This window comes from Morone saxatilis, unplaced genomic scaffold (assembly GCF_004916995.1).
Source record: "Morone saxatilis isolate NCDOM2014 unplaced genomic scaffold, NCSU_SB_2.0 Contig24, whole genome shotgun sequence".
In the NCBI taxonomy this organism is placed as follows: domain Eukaryota; kingdom Metazoa; phylum Chordata; class Actinopteri; family Moronidae; genus Morone; species Morone saxatilis.
This window is the reverse complement of record NW_023339807.1, coordinates 21,267,167-21,284,406: the sequence shown is the minus strand read 5'-3', so window position 1 is coordinate 21,284,406 and position 17,240 is coordinate 21,267,167. Positions and strand designations below refer to the sequence as shown.

The 17,240-nt window shown below is 42.5% G+C and overlaps 5 protein-coding genes across 7 annotated transcripts in view; all 5 read right to left on the bottom strand.

Annotated features, from left to right (window-relative positions):
* The window catches only part of sh3bp5la (SH3-binding domain protein 5-like, a), a 5,760-nt gene extending 3,359 nt beyond the window's left edge, over window positions 1–2,401 (bottom strand). Inside the window, exons 1-4 of one of the 2 annotated variants that reach the window (XM_035672032.1) lie at window positions 2,275–2,401; window positions 1,697–2,010; window positions 765–827; window positions 228–356 (exon numbers count right to left, since the gene is read on the bottom strand). In XM_035672032.1, coding sequence (XP_035527925.1) covers window positions 228–356; window positions 765–827; window positions 1,697–1,933 — 429 coding nt within the window. In that variant the 5' untranslated portion in view covers window positions 1,934–2,010; window positions 2,275–2,401. Of the gene's footprint in view, window positions 1–227; window positions 357–764; window positions 828–1,696; window positions 2,011–2,274 lie in introns of those variants that run through there. The other variant, XM_035672033.1, reaches the window with a different exon arrangement.
* A 1,154-nt stretch (window positions 2,402–3,555) lies between these two features.
* mgat1a (alpha-1,3-mannosyl-glycoprotein 2-beta-N-acetylglucosaminyltransferase a) lies at window positions 3,556–6,593 on the bottom strand. 2 transcript variants are annotated; one of them, XM_035673056.1, is made up of 3 exons: window positions 6,374–6,593; window positions 5,103–6,019; window positions 3,556–4,895 (listed from the first exon to the last, which is right to left on the bottom strand). In XM_035673056.1, exons 2-3 carry the CDS (start codon window positions 5,736–5,738, stop codon window positions 4,197–4,199), a joined length of 1,335 nt encoding a protein of 444 aa, XP_035528949.1. In that variant the 5' UTR covers window positions 5,739–6,019; window positions 6,374–6,593; the 3' UTR covers window positions 3,556–4,196. The 2 variants fall into 2 exon arrangements, with proteins under 2 accessions (XP_035528949.1, XP_035528950.1); XM_035673057.1 differs by lacking the exon at window positions 6,374–6,593 and adding an exon at window positions 6,206–6,367.
* A 2,532-nt stretch (window positions 6,594–9,125) lies between these two features.
* Window positions 9,126–10,483, bottom strand: LOC118336321. The gene is made up of 2 exons (XM_035672935.1): window positions 9,529–10,483; window positions 9,126–9,433 (listed from the first exon to the last, which is right to left on the bottom strand). Exons 1-2 carry the CDS (start codon window positions 10,306–10,308, stop codon window positions 9,338–9,340), a joined length of 876 nt encoding a protein of 291 aa, XP_035528828.1. The 5' UTR covers window positions 10,309–10,483; the 3' UTR covers window positions 9,126–9,337.
* Window positions 10,484–11,325: 842 nt separating this feature from the next.
* On the bottom strand, window positions 11,326–13,759 carry rnf183 (ring finger protein 183). The gene is made up of 2 exons (XM_035671721.1): window positions 13,633–13,759; window positions 11,326–12,890 (listed from the first exon to the last, which is right to left on the bottom strand). The coding sequence occupies exon 2, from the start codon at window positions 12,870–12,872 to the stop codon at window positions 11,898–11,900; it is 975 nt and encodes a 324-aa protein (XP_035527614.1). The 5' UTR covers window positions 12,873–12,890; window positions 13,633–13,759; the 3' UTR covers window positions 11,326–11,897.
* A 1,264-nt stretch (window positions 13,760–15,023) lies between these two features.
* Window positions 15,024–17,240, bottom strand: part of dhx16 (DEAH (Asp-Glu-Ala-His) box polypeptide 16) — a 14,000-nt gene continuing 11,783 nt past the window's right edge. The window contains exons 20-21 of the mRNA XM_035672768.1: window positions 16,111–16,284; window positions 15,024–15,813 (exon numbers count right to left, since the gene is read on the bottom strand). Of these exons, the coding sequence (XP_035528661.1) occupies window positions 15,685–15,813; window positions 16,111–16,284 (303 nt within the window). The 3' untranslated portion in view covers window positions 15,024–15,684. The remainder of the gene's footprint in view (window positions 15,814–16,110; window positions 16,285–17,240) is intronic.

Below are 17,240 nucleotides of genomic sequence, written 5' to 3'. Positions count from 1 at the left end.
GTCCACACTCCATACTGTGGTCTGCGGGGCTTGAACCGGCGACCCTCCGGTTCCCAAGCCAAGTCATTACACACTGACATACTGCCCCCCCATATTCATGTTGTAAATTCTTGCATCTAAATATAGTTAACTGTAGATTTCCTGAAAGATGTAGATACTACAGGTTCCCTTCTAAACACGTGGGACACATGCTAACATTTTTAGACACACATATCGCTCGAGTGTACCTCTTTTGCAAGGCGACGCGCTTCATAGTAGGGTCTTGCTTTCTCTATACAGCCACCGAGCTGAGAGCTCTGAGCATTCAGCTTCCTGGCAGACTCTGTGAGGATCTTCCGGTACCCTGATCTGGCATCCTGGATGGTTAATGCATGAAAATGACAAGATTAGATTTACTTGTAATGGAACGACTGATTGGATTTCAGCAGGAGTGTGCCTGCAAGTGTGCAATCGGTTCACTGAGTATCAAGCTATCAGCAACAATACATTTTCCATTTTAGTTCCAGCTTTTCCACACTTTGTGCTTAGAGATCTTGAAAACAAAACTGTCATATTGATTGGCACATTGTGGGTAGACTACTAAAATATTTAACAACAGAGACAGACTCTCAAGCGATTCCCTGCATGGTCGTAATTTTTACATTTGTCATTTGTTTTGTCAAGATCAAAGCGTCTTTATTTAATCTGTTTTCCATATTTTTTTTAATCACGTGTAGGAATACTGAACGAAAGCCCCTAATTGGGTGGAAACTATTTTTACTTACATCCAACTGCAGTTCTAGTCTGTTGATTTCTGCACTGGCTTCATTGAGATGCTCCAACTCTTCCTGTGGGGAAAGAAAAATAATGTACTTCTTTAGGCCCTTAACACTGACTTATCATATGTGTCATAATTACACTCAAATGCAATAACGCTGCAGTGATTTGAATGTAACGATAATGGCAAGCGAGGCACAAAGTGGTGCTGAAATGGCGTTGCACTTCACAGGTATGTGGAAATGTCTGACAAGATAATCACTTTTGATCTGAGAACCAGATTTGCACAGATTATAGACGCGTAGCTACCTCTCAACCAAAAGTAATTCAGTGTTACCCAACCAAGTACTGTTAGCAATAATTACAGCCTGACTGATTCTATTCAATTTAAATTATTGAGTGTTATTGGCATGAAAAGACAATACTTATATTAAGAGTTATAAAAGAGATAACATCAATAATAATAAATGTATGAATGTGTACATATTTGAACAACCACAAACCCTATTAAATAGGGCATTATAACACAAATATGAATTAAAAAGCAAACAACAACAGTCAATTCAACATTAAAAACAACAAGCAGTATTTTATTTGGTGCTGTTTTACTAGATGCCCCTGAAGTGCTCAAATATTTAGCTACCAATGTGCAGCAAATGTGTTTTTCTCCTCATAGATGTTTGAGTTAGTCCTTTTCTGACTGTGATACAATTTAAGGATATGCATGTAGATGTTGGATAAGAATAAAGCTCTAATTTCTGCACATTTGTCGCAGTGTGCATGTGTCTCCACTGCCTGTCCTCCCCGGGCAGCCAGGTCTGTCTCTACGTCCAGACTGTGTCCACTGACTCTGCCCCTCCTCGGTGTCTCGATCAAAATGTCCACCTGGCTTGATTGAGGTTAGATGACAACCAAACAGAGCAAACATCAACCCTCATACCTGGATTCTGGGGTCCAGTTCCTCCTCGTAGGGGCTGTGCAATTGCTCTCCCACGCATTTCTGTTTGTCACTTTCGCTCTCCTCGCAGGCGTCCCTGAGCGCCGACTCTAGGGAGTTTCCATTAGTTTCAGCGGCTTTGACCTCCTCCTCCTCCCCGCCGGGTATAACCTCCCTCCAATCCCCCCCATCTGACTCCCCGGACCCGGCGGGGCTCTCTCGCAAGTCGCCCGGCTCCATCCCCAGGCCAGGCGGATCCGCTCGCTGCAGCGTTAGCGCAGACGCGGTGGCTAATTCACCCCAGAAGCAGCCCGGTCCTACTATTAATAACAAACAAACGAGTATGATACAGCAGCTGTGAACGCATGAATTAACTCCAGTGGTTAGCGACTGTTTCACCGAAACACGAACCCACTGAAGCCCGCCTCGCCTGCAGCCTTAGCACTAGCAGGCTAACAGACTAAAGGCTGCTTTTCCAGCAGACAGGTGAGAACAAACAGGTGAAAAAGAGGCGAAAGGTAAAAGGAGGCCAGTGGCTGTGTCCTCCCTCCATTACAGGTGTTTTCCCCTCCATGTCTTACCGGTTCCTTGTTACTTTAGCTAGGCTAGCTAGCTAGCGGTTTCGGTCTCACATCATCATTACAACTGAGGTAAACAGACGAGGGTAGTTTGGGCCAGAGCGGCTACCGTAGACGACACAGCCGACACTGTCTCACAGATTTAATGGAGAGAAAAAAAAGGAAACTAGTTCCTGTCATGGCCGAGTGGTGCAAAACGTGTACATGTAGTTAAATATTGTAATAACCTGGTTTTAAATATCGTTTTTTAATGCAAAACAAAGATGTTTAATTTCTTTTATACGCGCATTTTACGTTGCAAGTTGCTCCAAGCTTTGTGATTTTTTATAAATGACTTGAAGATTTGCTTTAAAGCCTTAAGACAACTTAAAGAGAAGTGCCTTAAGTCCCTCTAAACTATAATATAAATACCCTTTAAGTTAACTTAACTTACATAAGTTATATTTTAGATGTTTGTTTTGGTTCATTTTGTAATGGTAATATATATATTGGGTGGTTTTATTGTTAGGTATGCTTCCACTGATAATGCCTGTTTGTTACTTCAAGAAGCTTTAAAAAAAAATAATTGTAAAACCTGTCTGTTATCACTATCACTATCTTTCTAGAAATTTAATCTTTCAATAGTACTGTTGTTTTCCCTATTTTGTTTCCCCTTACGTGGCATTTAAATAGTGTGATTCCACACTGTCCAACAGTATCATGTTTATTCTGTATCTGCTATTTCCAACCCTTTACTGAAGTTATATCATGAATACACACAGAGAAATGTTCTAGATGTTCCAGTCTCACAGATTTGGTATGATTGGAAACACTGGGAGCTCTACTAGAATTTAAAGCTCCCCTATATACATGTATTAAGACATATAAACAAATACTCTGCTTGGAACAATAGAGTTTCCAAGAAATTATACTTTTTATTTCCACATTAAAATCCTTACAAAAGGCATGTACTCCTTCTACTTTATTAAAAATACCAGAATCTATTAATATGCACATTTTGTTCTTCTCTAATGTTTTCCTGCTAGACACAAGATGTCTCCGTACTGTCATGTAAAAGCTCCATTCTCAGTGTGTGTGTGTGTGTGTGTGTGTGTGCACAGCTGGCTTCAAGTATCTACAGTACAGAGAAACTTTCCACTCTGAGCAGATGAATGCAAAACATCCTTCCAGTGTCAAGCTCTGCACAGTGATATCACCTGGTAATAGTGCAATGCATTACATATATTGTGAACAGAGAGCACAGTGTTCTCCCTTTAACTACCTTTAACTGAATTAAGCAACTCATTAAACAAGTGTATTGTTTTTTTATTCCAAAAAAAACAAACACAAATGCTGTAGTTTGCAAGGTTACAAACCTGCAAGGAGTACATTTGAAAAATCATTAAACAAAATTATTTGACATTAAAATGTAAGCAGGAAAAGTGATTTTCATAGAGGACAAACACTGAGAATCAAATGACGGATTATACTGCAGTTATGACCAGTCACCACAAATATAAGCAACCATACCACAGATTATGTTTTCATATTTGTATCAGACATAAACATTTCACATAGGATACCAGAAATTGCAAATAATTTAAACAAAAGTGGCAAACTAGGTAATTGCATTAAATGCATTAATGAATGTCATGTGCACAATTAGCATTTTATAAAAAATAGATCTCTGGTGAGTAACAGCAGTTTTGTCTAACGAACTGTTTAGGCTGTATCCTACACTGTAAGAAACATTTTGGAATAATGAAAAAGACCTGAGTGGCATTGGCAATAAACCCTACACCAGAAAAGAGAGACAATCCATTCTGCATTATCAGGGACAATAAACTAGATCATTCAAAGACAAACTTTAAGGACATCAGTCTTTGGTCTGGAATGCTTTGCTTTCCCCAGCTGACATTTACAAAAAGACTCGATTATGTGGATCATCAGCTCCAGGTGGTATCGTACTTGGTCCATCCTGGAGGAGGGGCTAAGTAGATTCTATGTCCTCGTGAGATGAAACTGACAACCCCTCTGTATCCTGCCCTTGGGACTCCAGACTTCAAGTCTTCCATGATTCCCAGGTTCTTGGCCATCACTTTGAAACTGTCCTTACTTGAGTATTGAAGGCGGAAGGGCCCAGGTCCTTTTAGCGTACCCTGCTTAACATCTTCATATGTAACCACGGGAGCACTGTAAACTTCCTTCTCAAAAACCTCTCTGTACGTCTCCTCTTTCAAGTAACTCAGGTCTAACTTGGTGAAAGGCACAAATTCGGTATTCAGTTTAATATAACGCAGATACTTGTCATAAAACTGACCCAGGCTCACACCTTGCCGGCCAAAGGTCAAAGTTCGTGAGATCTCTGGGCGTATACAGGCACGGTTGCGGCGCTGGTCTGGGTGACGCATCCAGTCGTCCCAGAATGAAGCGGGCCACTTGGGCTCCAGCTCCTCCCACACCTCCTTGAGGAGCATCCACCCCAGGCCAGGGAAGAAGTCTGTCCGGTAGAGCAGGTTAGCTTTACCTGGATCCACGTAGCCATCCCTGCCATTGTCATTCCAGGCTGACACACACCACAGACTGGGGTCGGATTTCAGGAGTGGCAGCGAGGCTCGGAAGTACTCAAAGAAGTCTGGCGCCACCTAGAGTAAAGAGAGGAATACATTTCAGTTTACAAGCCCCCTGTCAACAAGTTAAATCAACAGTTTTAAGGCTACAATAACTTAAAAGCTGTAACATGTGGATCCAGTATAAAAGAATGAACATTTACATTTATCCATGGCCTTTTTAAATTGTATGTAATAATAAATAAAAGCATTAACTGGAGCAATTATTGATGACATGATTACCTCCAGGTCATCCTCTACAATCACAACCGAGGAATGAGAGAGGGTCTTGAACACCTGGTTGAGAGCCCAGCGGTAATGCCTGGAGATTTTGTAGTAACCCTGAAACTTCTTGTGCTGCGGTGGCACGGCGATATCCGACAAGTCCGGCTGTTTCAGATGAGTTACCTGACTTCCATAAGAACGAATAACCTCAGCGGTCTCGGCGTGTCCACAGTCCTGACTCACTATGATTGGGTGAAGCTCTGCTGAAGGACGATGCTGCAGGAGTTTGTCCAAGCAGCGTCTCACTGTGACTCTGTTACAGGCGATAACCAGGATAGGAATGACAGGTTGACGACGGGGGACGGCAACCTTCGGCCCGTCTTTGTTTGGCGTCTCCCACAGCGACTGATGATTCTGGATCTGCAGCAGGATTTGTTTCTGCCTTTCAAGTTCTGCTTCGAACGTGTCCGCCATTCGGAGCACATCCCCCACCACGTCATTAGTAGGCCTTTCACCCACTTCTCCCTGCCCTCGGCCAGGCTCGCCCGGCTGGCCAGGTGGGGGTCTTCCCCACAGCAGTAACACCAGTATGGCGTTCCAGGTGATAAACAGGAACGTACCACAAAGAATGAGAGAGCCTCTCTTGCGGATCATGGCACAGAAAATCCAAGGGAGGGAGGTGGGTTCGAGAGGACAGGGTCTGAATAGAAAGACGTGTCCTTGTCACAGACAATAGGAATGGGATATGGGAAGGGCAGCCTGTGTATCATCACAAGTGCATGATCAAAGATCTGGGGGTCACACCTAGTTGGCTCACTGTGCAGTAACTAAAGTTTAGTAAAGCGAAGATGGAGAAAATACGACGAAGGGCAGGACACATCTTGCAGTGAAGTGGTGATTCTGAGAGAGCCTCAACTTCCAATATCATCTTCCATCTGAAATCAGAAGAACATCATGTACTTTAAGCACGCATAAAGGACTGCAATAAAAGTTCGAGTCAAAGAGGAAATCACACATGAAAAACACAAAAAGGCAAATTTATGTAGCTCTAAAGAGGAAGTTGCCTCATGTGAACCGGAGTGACGATTCATTGAACTGTCTAATCGATTTTCTCTTATCACCTGTGGCTGTCTCGCCAAATAGGCCAAGCGGTGCGTTATTGAGACTGAATAACCATAAAGCACCGACTCCTGACCCCGCTGTCCACCCTGTCCTCGACACACAGCCTCCACTCGACACACTGTAAATACTGTAGCTTGAGGAGGAGCGTGTTGAAATTAGCCCATTACCCTGACAGCGCGTCCACTTCTTCCTCTTCGGACCATTTTCTCCGCCGCTTCTTCGATGACAACCTGCGAAAGTTAAACGACTGCAGCCGAGAGGCCGTGTGGAGCCGACGTAGAACTGCTCTCTCGGTAGTTTCCCGGCTGTAAAAGCAACTTAACGCCCCTTAGTTTGTCTCGGTTCTCGCAAGACTGGAAGAGGAGGAGGAGGAGGAGGAGGAGGAGAAAAAGTAACACGACGACTTCCTGGGTAAGCGGGCAGTCACGGGAAGTCCCGCCCTAACTGTCACCTTGAGACATTACACAATAGTTTACCGTCTGAGCTGCTCTCTGGAGCTAATTAAGAGGCATTTTGATGTCTTTGTAAAAGATGTGTGTGTCTTTTTTCCCATACCGTGGCTTCTATAGATTAAAATACATTTTTCAGCTCAGTTTTCAGTGGATTTTAATGTTAATAGAGATCTTACCTAATGTGTTTTCTGCATGAGCTGCAGAGAAGTGCATGTAATGTGCAATTAAATAATAAAATGGATATTCCTTTCCTTCTGTCTACCTGATTACAAACATACTCAGTTATGATGTTATTACGTTTTTCCACCCCGTAATATCTATTGGGTGTTTGAGTAGCAGTGGTCGACTGTAATTAGCTATTAACTCAAGTACTGTACTTAAAAGGGCCAGTGTGTAGGATTTAGGGCCATCTACTGGTGTGTTTGCAGATTGCAACCATTTGCAGATTACTGAGTCTTTACAAAGGTGTAGGATAAACTATGGTGGGTGCAAAATTCGCAAAAAAAAACATGACACGCTTTTATCTAGTGCCAGCGTTTGGTTTGTCTTATCTGGGCTAGAAATATGGTGGTTCAAGATCGCGGCCTCCCTGGAGCAACCCGCTCTCCTGCAGTTTAAAATGGCTCATTCTAAGGTATCAAAAAGGCAACAATTCTTATTAGGGCGATTATACACTAATAAAAACATACCTATGAATATTATTTTCAATTTCTGCCAATAGATCCTTCCAAAGGTTACATACTGGACCTTATACGCGTATATATATATATATATATATATAGTGTACTATAGTGTATATAGTGTAAAAAGCACAATTAGCCGTTTTATGGTGATTTAACTATTTCTGTTTGTGTTTTTTACAAGTAGGTTATTGTACGTAACGAGATAAAAAGTGTTGATTATTGATGTTTAGAACTGCAGGCAGATGGATTTTATATGACAGAGCCAGATTGGCTAGCTGTTTCCCTCTGTTTCCAGTCTTTATGCTAAGTTATTCTAACTTGCTGGTTGCAGTTATGTCACACAGTAATTACCATACAGATAATATCTGCGGTTCAAAGATAAACAGGTGCTCTTCAGAGTTGACCAGCCAGTTTACACAAAAGATGGTATTTGTCTGGCATTTTCCTTCACACGTGGGGATGGTATGGACACTTTTAAAACACCAGTTGGCAATTCAAGTGTAATTCAATATTTACAGCTTCTAATCATTATGGACAGTTTATTTACACATACAGTGTTTGTGGCCTTTCACAGTAATCACAAACATGTTCAGAAAAGAACGCAAAACAGGCAAGTTTGTCCTGTTTCCTTAATGCAGCTTTGAGTCTGTGTCCTGTGTCCTGTTGCTTTCCTTGTTTTCCTTCATTTCTTCACTTCACTGCATGTAAACCAACTAGAATGTGCCCCAGTGTTTAGTTTTATCTTCACCATTACTTACCAAGAGGAGAGATCACTCTTCCTCCACTTTAGTATCAGATCTAAAGCCCATCCACGCCTGCCCCCTTCAGGAATTTGTTCCCTTGATGAACAAGCCTACAGTGAATGATCACATTTGGTACAACCTGCAACCTCTGACCCTGCTTGGAGGCGTGCCTACGTCCACCATAATGGTTTGGACTATTCCCTGCTCCACTGCACTCAAGTGGAGGTCACCGCCCGCTGTCACGTGGCCTTCTGGACTCAGTGTATATATATATCAGGCTTGATTGGGCTGCTAGTAGGAGGGTTCTTCAGGACCAGTTTGCCTTTATTGGGCTTGAAGCGGATGGACAGAGCCCTCTGCATGTCTGTTGTCAACGTTATCGTATGTGCAGAAACACACAGCGCACTCCTCCGGTCACTCTCTACCTCCATCCTGTCTCGTCTCCTCACTCCTCCCTCGCTGCCTCCTCTCTCCCTGGTCTCTGCTGCCTCTTTTCACCCTCTCTGATTCAGTGCTCTTCGATCTCCTCACTTTTGCAGGCTTCCTCTTCCACTGGTCCTCCTTGCTGTTCCTTTCTTTCTGTCTTGAGTTTGGGTTTAACATTAGGGGCCTGTCTGGCTCAAAGGCTCTGGCTCAAGCTCTCTTCAGGTCTGTTTCCAGTCTTTATGCTAAACTAAACTGGTTGCAGTTGTGTCATTTCCATACAGATATGAAAGTGGTAGAGTCTCATTTAACTCTATAAAAAAATAAATAACTGTATTTCCACAAATTTGAGGAACTTGTACTGTAGTAGTTGTTGAAGATAGGCTGTTTTCATTTCATGCTACATTTTTAAACTTTTTTATAATTCAGAAGGGGATATTGCATTTTTCACTCTACATTTATTTGAACTGCATTCAAAATACAAAATAAGCTTTTGTGCAAAACACACAGGCTAAGGTTAAAAATAAAATGTCCTGCCATATGATGTTTTTTATTTTTTATTTTAACTATCCACCAGGAGGGCTAAAGTAAAATCTAGGACTACAAAGAAGGCATGTGTTTGTTTTACAGGTATTTATTGTTGCAGTATTGCTTAGTACTTGAGTACTAAAGCAAAAGAAAGTGCTCTAGAACAACCAGTTGTTTTCTTACATCACTGGGTTGAAGTCCAGATGTGGTTTGTGTTTTGTGAAAGCCAGGTAGAAGTCAATAAATAAGGTTAGATCACAGTGTGTATTTTTGGTGCTCAGGCCTTGGACTTGGACTCTCTATCAGGCAGGTCTGTCCTTTGTGATCCTTTGTCTAGAGCCGGAGTTGTTCTGGGTGGAGATGGGGCCAATAGAACTGTGGATTTTTCTTTTCTTTTCCTGAAAGAGGGTGTATAAAATTATTTCATACAGTAACTACAGCAACACAAAGGATGTGGTCTCGTTGGTATCAAATTAAGTCTTGTGACACTCACCTGCAGGGCATTGTTTTTTATGTTTTCCTCATCCTGTTGGCTCAGCAGGTGCTGTGGCGCATCTTTAGGGCTGCTGCTGGACCTACACAACACCCCCAGCTTCAAAAACATCAGTTCTGACACCAGAGCAGTCAAAGATAAACAGGTACTCTTCAGTGTTGACCAGCCAGTTAACACGAAAGACGGTATTTGTCCTGCATCTTCCATCACACATGGGGACGGTATGGACACTTTTAAAACGCCAGCTGAGGATTCACTTATTTCCTGAACAAATACCAGGCCTATCTTACAGATCTGCATATGTGTGTGCATATATGTGGTATATGTTTTGTATTTAATCATTTGAATTACTTTAGAGCATTTATCTACTCCAGGCAGGTTGGATGTTAGTCTGCGTGCCAATTGACGCACCAGCGCGTTTTGGACACCAGGCACAGCTGAGTGCGCGTCCCCTGGGGATTGCGAAAGTTTTGGATGACATAATTTATTACTTTCCCTGGATTTTTTTTGCTTGCGCACTTTACCATCCACACAGGGTGACTTAAACGCCACAGTCAGTTTTCTCCACACCACAACACGCTCTCCCTGGAGAAAAGCCTCCCACGCTGAACCCTGATCTGGCAGGGTGCGCTCAGCCGGCGAGTCGCGCACCACGCCGCCGGCTAGTCCGAGGCTGTAAACCGAGGTGGCAGGCCGCTTGGTCGGCGGATTCCTGGTCCAGAGATTCCCCCGACACCGGAGAACAGCAGACAAGGCAGAGGCAGAGGGAGTGGAAGCCATAGTGGTCGATAGTATCCACAACAGTCCGTCTCTGTTTCAGGATTTTGGCGTTTAACCTTTATCCAAGCGGGCACATAACGTATAAAGCTTAATTTGCGTAAGAAGTGGATTAGAGGAGGGGGATCTTTTCTGCTCTGGACCATAAGACCATATTTGCCTCGATAGCCGAGGGGAGGGGTGGGGGTTTGGGGGTCAGGTAGGTGTGTCTTTAGGCAGTGGTGGAAAAAGCAAAGTCCTGTATTCGAGTACAGAAGTATGAAAGTATTATCAGCAAAATGTACTCAAGTATCAAGAGTAAAAGTAGTTATCACACAGAACCCCCCTCTAAAAGGAGCATACAATGGAAATACTCAAGTAAAGTGCAAGTACCAGAGGATTAATCTTGAGTAAATATACTTTTCTCCACTGTCGTTAGAGAGAGCATGCAAGTGCAATAAGTGTCAAAGTATATATATTTATCTGTTTTACAAACTAAAGTTACAAGTTAATAGTACATTACTCTCCTAATACACAGGCCAATCCTGTTATTTCTAATTTGTCTATAAGTTTAAAGACAGTCACTGAACACTGTATATGTATCATAAAGACCGAGTTCAATTTCTCTTATGTCATTCCTGCAGTTGTTTTTCACGATTTACATGTCACATGTTTTGTGCACACCAAGCCAGAGACGGATGGCATGTTAAAAGCGATCACATATCTTGTCTCATTGTCAAAACAGACAGCTGATCTCCTGAGTAAGCCAGAAGAAATGTTATGGAGGTAATAGGTGACACTTGTGCTGTCCAACGGGTTTGTCAGTCTACAGAGGCCAGAGGCACAGCTGAGGAGAAATTCAGTATCCAAACCCTGTTAAGTGGTCTGTGTGCACCACTAGAGGGCATCATGTGTCTAAAGAAGCCCTGCAGGTTTCTAAAAAGGCAATAGGCAACAAATCTGTTTCTGAATAGTTTAGAGAAATAAAATTGCCTTTATGTGTTTTTGAAATACTGAGCGATACGTATTCAATGCCTCAAGAATGCTTTATTTGATGACACGATGGGAAATAGTCCATTAATATCAGTGAAAAGAAAAAATACTTACAAATATATATCATCTATGGTTATGTACAATGTATTAGTCTATAAACAAAATTTGTAAGATCTAGAAATCCTGAACTGTTGGAAAATCAGCCCGATGAAATCAAAACCTACTAAAGTCTTTCCACCACAGAATTTAGTGCATTTCAATATTTTACAGCTTCTTAATCATTATTTATAATATTATTTATTTACACATACAGTGTTTCTGGCTTTTCACAGTAATCACAAACATGTTCAGAAAAGAACATAAAGATAGTTTAAGAAACATGTACACGTTTGTCCTTTTTCCTTCATGTACAACTTTGAGTCTGCATGTCGTTCGTTTACAAAAATGTTGCTGTCCTTGTTCCATTTCTTTGCCTCACTGCATGCAAATCAGCTGGAATGTGTCCCAGTGTTTAGTTTTATTTTCACCATTACTCACCAAGAGAAGCAATCACTGAGAATACAACAAGTTTAGTGTCATATTGTCTCCCTCAACCTACAGCCCGTCCACCCCTGGCCCCTTCAGGGAGGGGATCCACCTCCTGGTGGACCGAATGATGTTTGGTTGCCTTGATGAACAGGCCTACGGTGACTGACCACATTCGGTATAATCACAAAGGCCAGAATCCCCACCAGCATGAGCGTCACAGTGATGGTGATGATGGACGCCACCACTGCATAGTAGCACTGGTCCGAGCGGAACAACCTGCGCAGGCGACCTCTGACCCTGCTTGGAGGCCTGCCTACGTCCACCACTGTGGTTGGGACTATTCCCTGCTCCATTGTACTCAAGTGGAGGTCAGCACCTGCTGTCACCTGGCCTTCTGGACTCTTTTTAGGCAGGGTGAGGATATTAGACTTGATCTGGCTGCTAGGAGGAGGGTTCTTCAGGACCAGTTTGCCCTTATTGCGCTTGAAGCGGATGGACAGGGCCCTCTGCATGTCTGGCGGGAGTTTCCCTATGATGTCCTGATTGTTGCCCAGGCGGGGCAGGTCCTTTCCGTGAGGGAGGTCAGTCAGCTCACGACATACAGGGCAGGACAGGGTCTTGAGCTCAGGAGAGGTCACGTTTATGCGAGCAAGGCACTCCAGGCAGAAGGTGTGTCCACACACCAGCAGCTTTGGGGTCTTGAATACGTTATCGTATGTGCAGAAACACACAGCGCACTCAGTGTCCTCCACATCATCCTGAGGGGGTTTCACCTTCCTCCGGTCGCTCTCGCCTTCCCTCCTGTCTCGTCTCCGGGCCTCCTCACTCCTTCCCCGCTGCCTCCTGTCTTCCTGGTGCCTGTCTCGTTCTCTCCTCCTGCCTCTTTCCACCCTCTCTGAGTCAGTGCTCCTCGATCTCCTCACTTTTGCAGGCTTCTTCTTCCACTGGTCATCCTTGCTGTTCCTTTCTCTCTGGCTGAGCTTGGGTTTGACGTTGGGGGCCTGTCTGGCTCCATGGCTCTGGCTCCTTCTCCCTTCGGGTCTGTGTCTCTCCTCGTCATCGCTCATGTTGTAAGAATGTTGTTGCTGTGGGAAATGAGAGCTTGGGTGAGTCTGCTGACTTATAGAAACTAGCAGAGCAGGAAACAAACTGTTGGAATTTACCTGCACAGTCACCATTGCTGTCATGATGATGAAGCAGTAATGCCTAATCTCTTCCTATCTAACATATCTATGGCATTCAATTGCTATCTGTTTATTTTTCTTATTTATTACACATGCATGTGGTGCTTTTGCCTTGATAATCAGTTGCTATATTTATTTAATAGGCTTTCCTGCCCAGAAATCATCAGCAAACACACCTGCAGTAAGAGCTGCAGAAAAAGGGGTTTCAAATAGGTTTTAGGTAATGGGTATTCTTATAACTCTGTCTGTCTTAGTGGGTTGAAACCTAATAAGTAAAACTAAACCAAAGGTGACATTGCTGTGTGACAGGGCTTCATTGTTTTGGATCGTCACAGAAAACATTCCATCAGACACGTCCATAGTCATAGTACATAGCCAGTCATTAACTCAAAGTTTTTAACCAGCAGGAGCAACAGAATTCAAATTCCAGCAGCTGATTTCCTTCAAACAGTAGACATGTTTACATTTGGAACAAGTTTAAGCTAAGTTTCTCTTCATTAAGAATTCAGAGGCTTTAAAACAAGAGGTGTGAGCTTTCCAGCTAAAAGCGGCAGAGAAAACCTTTGTATGACAAAGAACAAGACAGTTTGCAAACACTCTCTCTCTCACACACACACACACAGACACACACACAAACACTGACCTGCTGAGGTAGATGAATGTTGGAATCACGTCGTCATCAAACTTCATTACAAAAAACAAACAAATGTACTCTGGAAGTCTTTTGGTGCGTCTGTAATCCCAGTTCTCCTGTTCTGTTTGTATCTTTGCTCTCATATCTGGATTTTAATTATAACACGGCACTGCCTCCTCTAAGCCCTCCTCCTAGCTGTCTCCCGCCTTCCTTTTATTTTCTAGTCAGACCAGTTGGACCAGCTGTGAGGAGTGCTTTTAACTGTTGAAATACGTAGATAACCAGGTCATTTACTTAGATAACTTTAATATCTCCTTACAGAGCAGAACCTACATTATACTTGTATGATAGTATTGCATAAAGGCAGCTGTGCCAGTGATCATAGCTCAATTTTCAGTCAATTATCATTATCAGTCAATTAAGAATCAGACAAATATTGCTCAGCCTTTGTTGTTGAACTGAGCATTCAATGTCAGATATATGGTGTCAGTGACGTGAAGGGTCACACGCTTGAGAAGCACATGAATTTATTTTTGCTTTATGCGACTGTATGTGTGATATGAATCAAGGAAAACAATAGTGACTGTTGTGAAAATTCCACTGTGGCTGCATAAAAAAGCCAAAGGTACTGTCAACACCACACGCATCAGCACCTCATACCTGTCATACCTCCACCGCTCTCGTCACTTTGTGAGTTTACCACCCAAACAAGAACAGCTACCTATCAAGACCTCTTCTCACTGCACAGTCCTGGTTACTCCCTTTTCATCTGAGCTTCCTGAATATTTGAGGATACACCCTGACTGACATGACAACTCATGAAATGGCAAAAACTGGGTTAAACATTTTGCTTTGCTTTGTCCAAGAGCTCTTCCTTAAACAAAGTGGTGCGTCACTCTCTATGTAACAAAAACATGCAGCTATGAGGGCCTGAGAAGGGACTTTAAAATTAGTATTCTTATGAGGGATGCATAATGGTGTAACATATTTTGTATTCAGTTACAAGTTAAAGATTAACACACAAGTGCTATTCCAAACTAAATAAATGTTTATTGTATTATTTCTCTCCGATGTTCTTTTATTTATATAGCACCAAGTTTTTCTTTCTCAGGACACTTCATACAGAGCATGCCTAGATGGTACTACTATTTTCTTGCACCTAGTGACTTTGTACAATATTCTATAGCAAACTTAATTCCAAACTCACATAGTCCCTTTGTATTAACAAGCCTGACAATAAGATATTTAAATACAGCGTCTAAATATAACTCTAAGAATAAAAGTATATTTACTTTGGTGTAAGTGGTGTAACTAAAACCAGAAAAAAGCCTGAGTCAATCTTAACAGGTAGTAAATACTAAAGTAATGATGACTAATCACTGAGCTGCAAACCAACTGAAAAAACAACAAGTGGTTGTAAAACTTTATTGTCGTAGAAAAATGAAAATAAAGGAGCTTCAGACAAGAATGAAACTCATTTTAAAGTGAGTCTTTCCAGTCAAAAATCAATTTGCACACTTTAACAATGTGCTGTGTCCACAAATGCACACTTCGACAAAGCCCCTATATTTAGTGGAAAAAGTAGGACAACAGTCTCACGTTCATTAATGAGCTGAAAAAGCCACCCAGTGAATCCGTACTGCTGCTGTTGATGCAGGAAAGTCAAATCCAAGTGCATTAATGTTTCCTCGTTGTGGCCCAGATGACACGGCTGGTTTACGATTAAACCAGTCAGTAAGTTTGTGACCCACTTCTCATTGGACCCATCTCTCTGCTCCATGCATTTAGATTTAATATGTTAAATGCTGATACTGTTTCAGCACAATTATAAATGGCGTATCAATCAACAGCAGAAAACAATTTCACATGTGAAGACAGGCGAGAACCATGTAGCTGTTTATGTACTGAACTGGTACCAAACAACGACATTTTCCACAGATTTCCTCTTTATTTTTATGCAATTTCTATACTTTCAAAGTCATATTTCTACTTTTACCCTGCCCTGAGAGAGGAAGGGAGTGTTTCTTTTTGCCATCTGTCCCCTGAGCCTTGGTCTCCTCTTCAGCCCAGCTCCTCTTTTGTTTTACCCTGCTTGCGGGGCATCTTCTTGCTGCTGCTGTCCTCCAGCTCTTTGCTCTTGTAGTAGTGAGGAGCCACTTCAAGCAGCCAGCCGCTCTCTATCTCAATCACCTGTGTGCATGGGGAGAGAGATTAATCAGTGTTTTTCTACAGGCAGGGCTGCAGTTAAATATTGCACAGGAACGAACGTCACACTTCCTCATTAGTGTGCTGTCTCATTCCCACAAGCAGTTACTCTGTGGAAGCTTTCATACTGGACTCAATGAAAGGTGTGATCTTATTTACATTTGGGCCTTTTCTGTCATTAATGGTTGTCTTCCACATTAGCATACAGGAAACAGAGTACAGCTACTATGACTGCAAATATTTGAGATAGATTTAGATGTATCACATCCTGAGCAGGCGGACCTGTCTCATGAACTCCTTGGTGGTGAAGACCAGCTCGTGGTAGATGAGCCAGCGGGGCTGCTCCTCGAACAGAGAGCTGTTGGGGTGGACGTAGACCGTCTGCTGGTGTTTCACCGTCTTGTAGCCGCCTTTGCTCAGGCGTGCCGTGTGATAGAAGTATCCTGCGGTTACCGCCTGTGAGAGGGACAAGAGAGAGGAGAAGGGTTTATGGACAGCTGATTAATTGTCATGCAGAATGGGAATTAAGGTGACCACAGCTGAATGAAGCCCACATTATACCAGTAATTGGGTACTTTATTAGTCCCTATACATGGCTCAGTCAAGTTGCATTCATGGGAACAATGAGGCTTCCGATATGGACCTCTGAACCTGAACCATAAGATTAATATGATTATTAATTAAAAATACTATAATCAGTCACGCAAAGCTGTGTATAAATTAGACACTGTGAACGTCCGGTTTGATTACATAATTTACATGTAATGCAGCACAGGTTAGTGCTGGATGAGTTGGATGAGATGTTTTTGTCTGTTAACAATCAAAGAGGAAGTCACAAAGGCCAACATGCTGCCACTGTCATGCAAGAACAATGCATCGCAAAAATGTCACCTATTCATAAAAAGTGTTTTCATCTTTGTGACAAGTGATTGACAATGCAATAATAATAATACTGTATTGTATTTCCGAGTGTAGCGCTAGTAGAAAGTGTCTTATTGAAGGGAACAGGAAAAGCAGATGATTCACACTGAGTTTTGTACTGAAGGTGGGTTTCGTGTGGGATTTGCAAACAGATACCATCCAAATGCAACTTTCAGACCTGCTTCTCTAATCCTGTTTTCACAGATGCACACAAACTGTTCACACCTGCTGTAATCTGGGTGGTGGTGGGTGTGTGTTCACAAAATTAATGCTCAAAGAAACAGCATGATACTGAAATACAGCAGAGAGACATCTGTCACATAACGACACTAGTCATGCGGTGGGAAAAGTGCATCTGCATTTGTCATTTGGCCTTAAACTAGGACAAACATTTGTAAATTATGTTTGCATGTAAGTGTGGAGATGTCAGTGCCCCCTGGTTTAAAACAAGGAATACACAGAATGATACTAAAGCCACTTGATGGATTTTT

What these genes read in the sequence shown, in the direction of transcription:
- rnf183 (XM_035671721.1), bottom strand. Translation starts at nt 12,872, where the DNA reads ATGAGCGATGACGAGGAGAGACACAGACCCGAAGGGAGAAGGAGCCAG.
- LOC118336321 (XM_035672935.1), bottom strand. Translation starts at nt 10,308, where the DNA reads ATGGCTTCCACTCCCTCTGCCTCTGCCTTGTCTGCTGTTCTCCGGTGT. An exon ending in TAAAAAACAATGCCCTGCAG is followed by an intron (nt 9,434 to 9,528) that starts GTGAGTGTCACA and finishes ACCCTCTTTCAG; the next exon opens with GAAAAGAAAAGAAAAATCCA.
- mgat1a (XM_035673056.1), bottom strand. Translation starts at nt 5,738, where the DNA reads ATGATCCGCAAGAGAGGCTCTCTCATTCTTTGTGGTACGTTCCTGTTT. An exon ending in TTGTAGAGGATGACCTGGAG is followed by an intron (nt 4,896 to 5,102) that starts GTAATCATGTCA and finishes TCTTTACTCTAG; the next exon opens with GTGGCGCCAGACTTCTTTGA.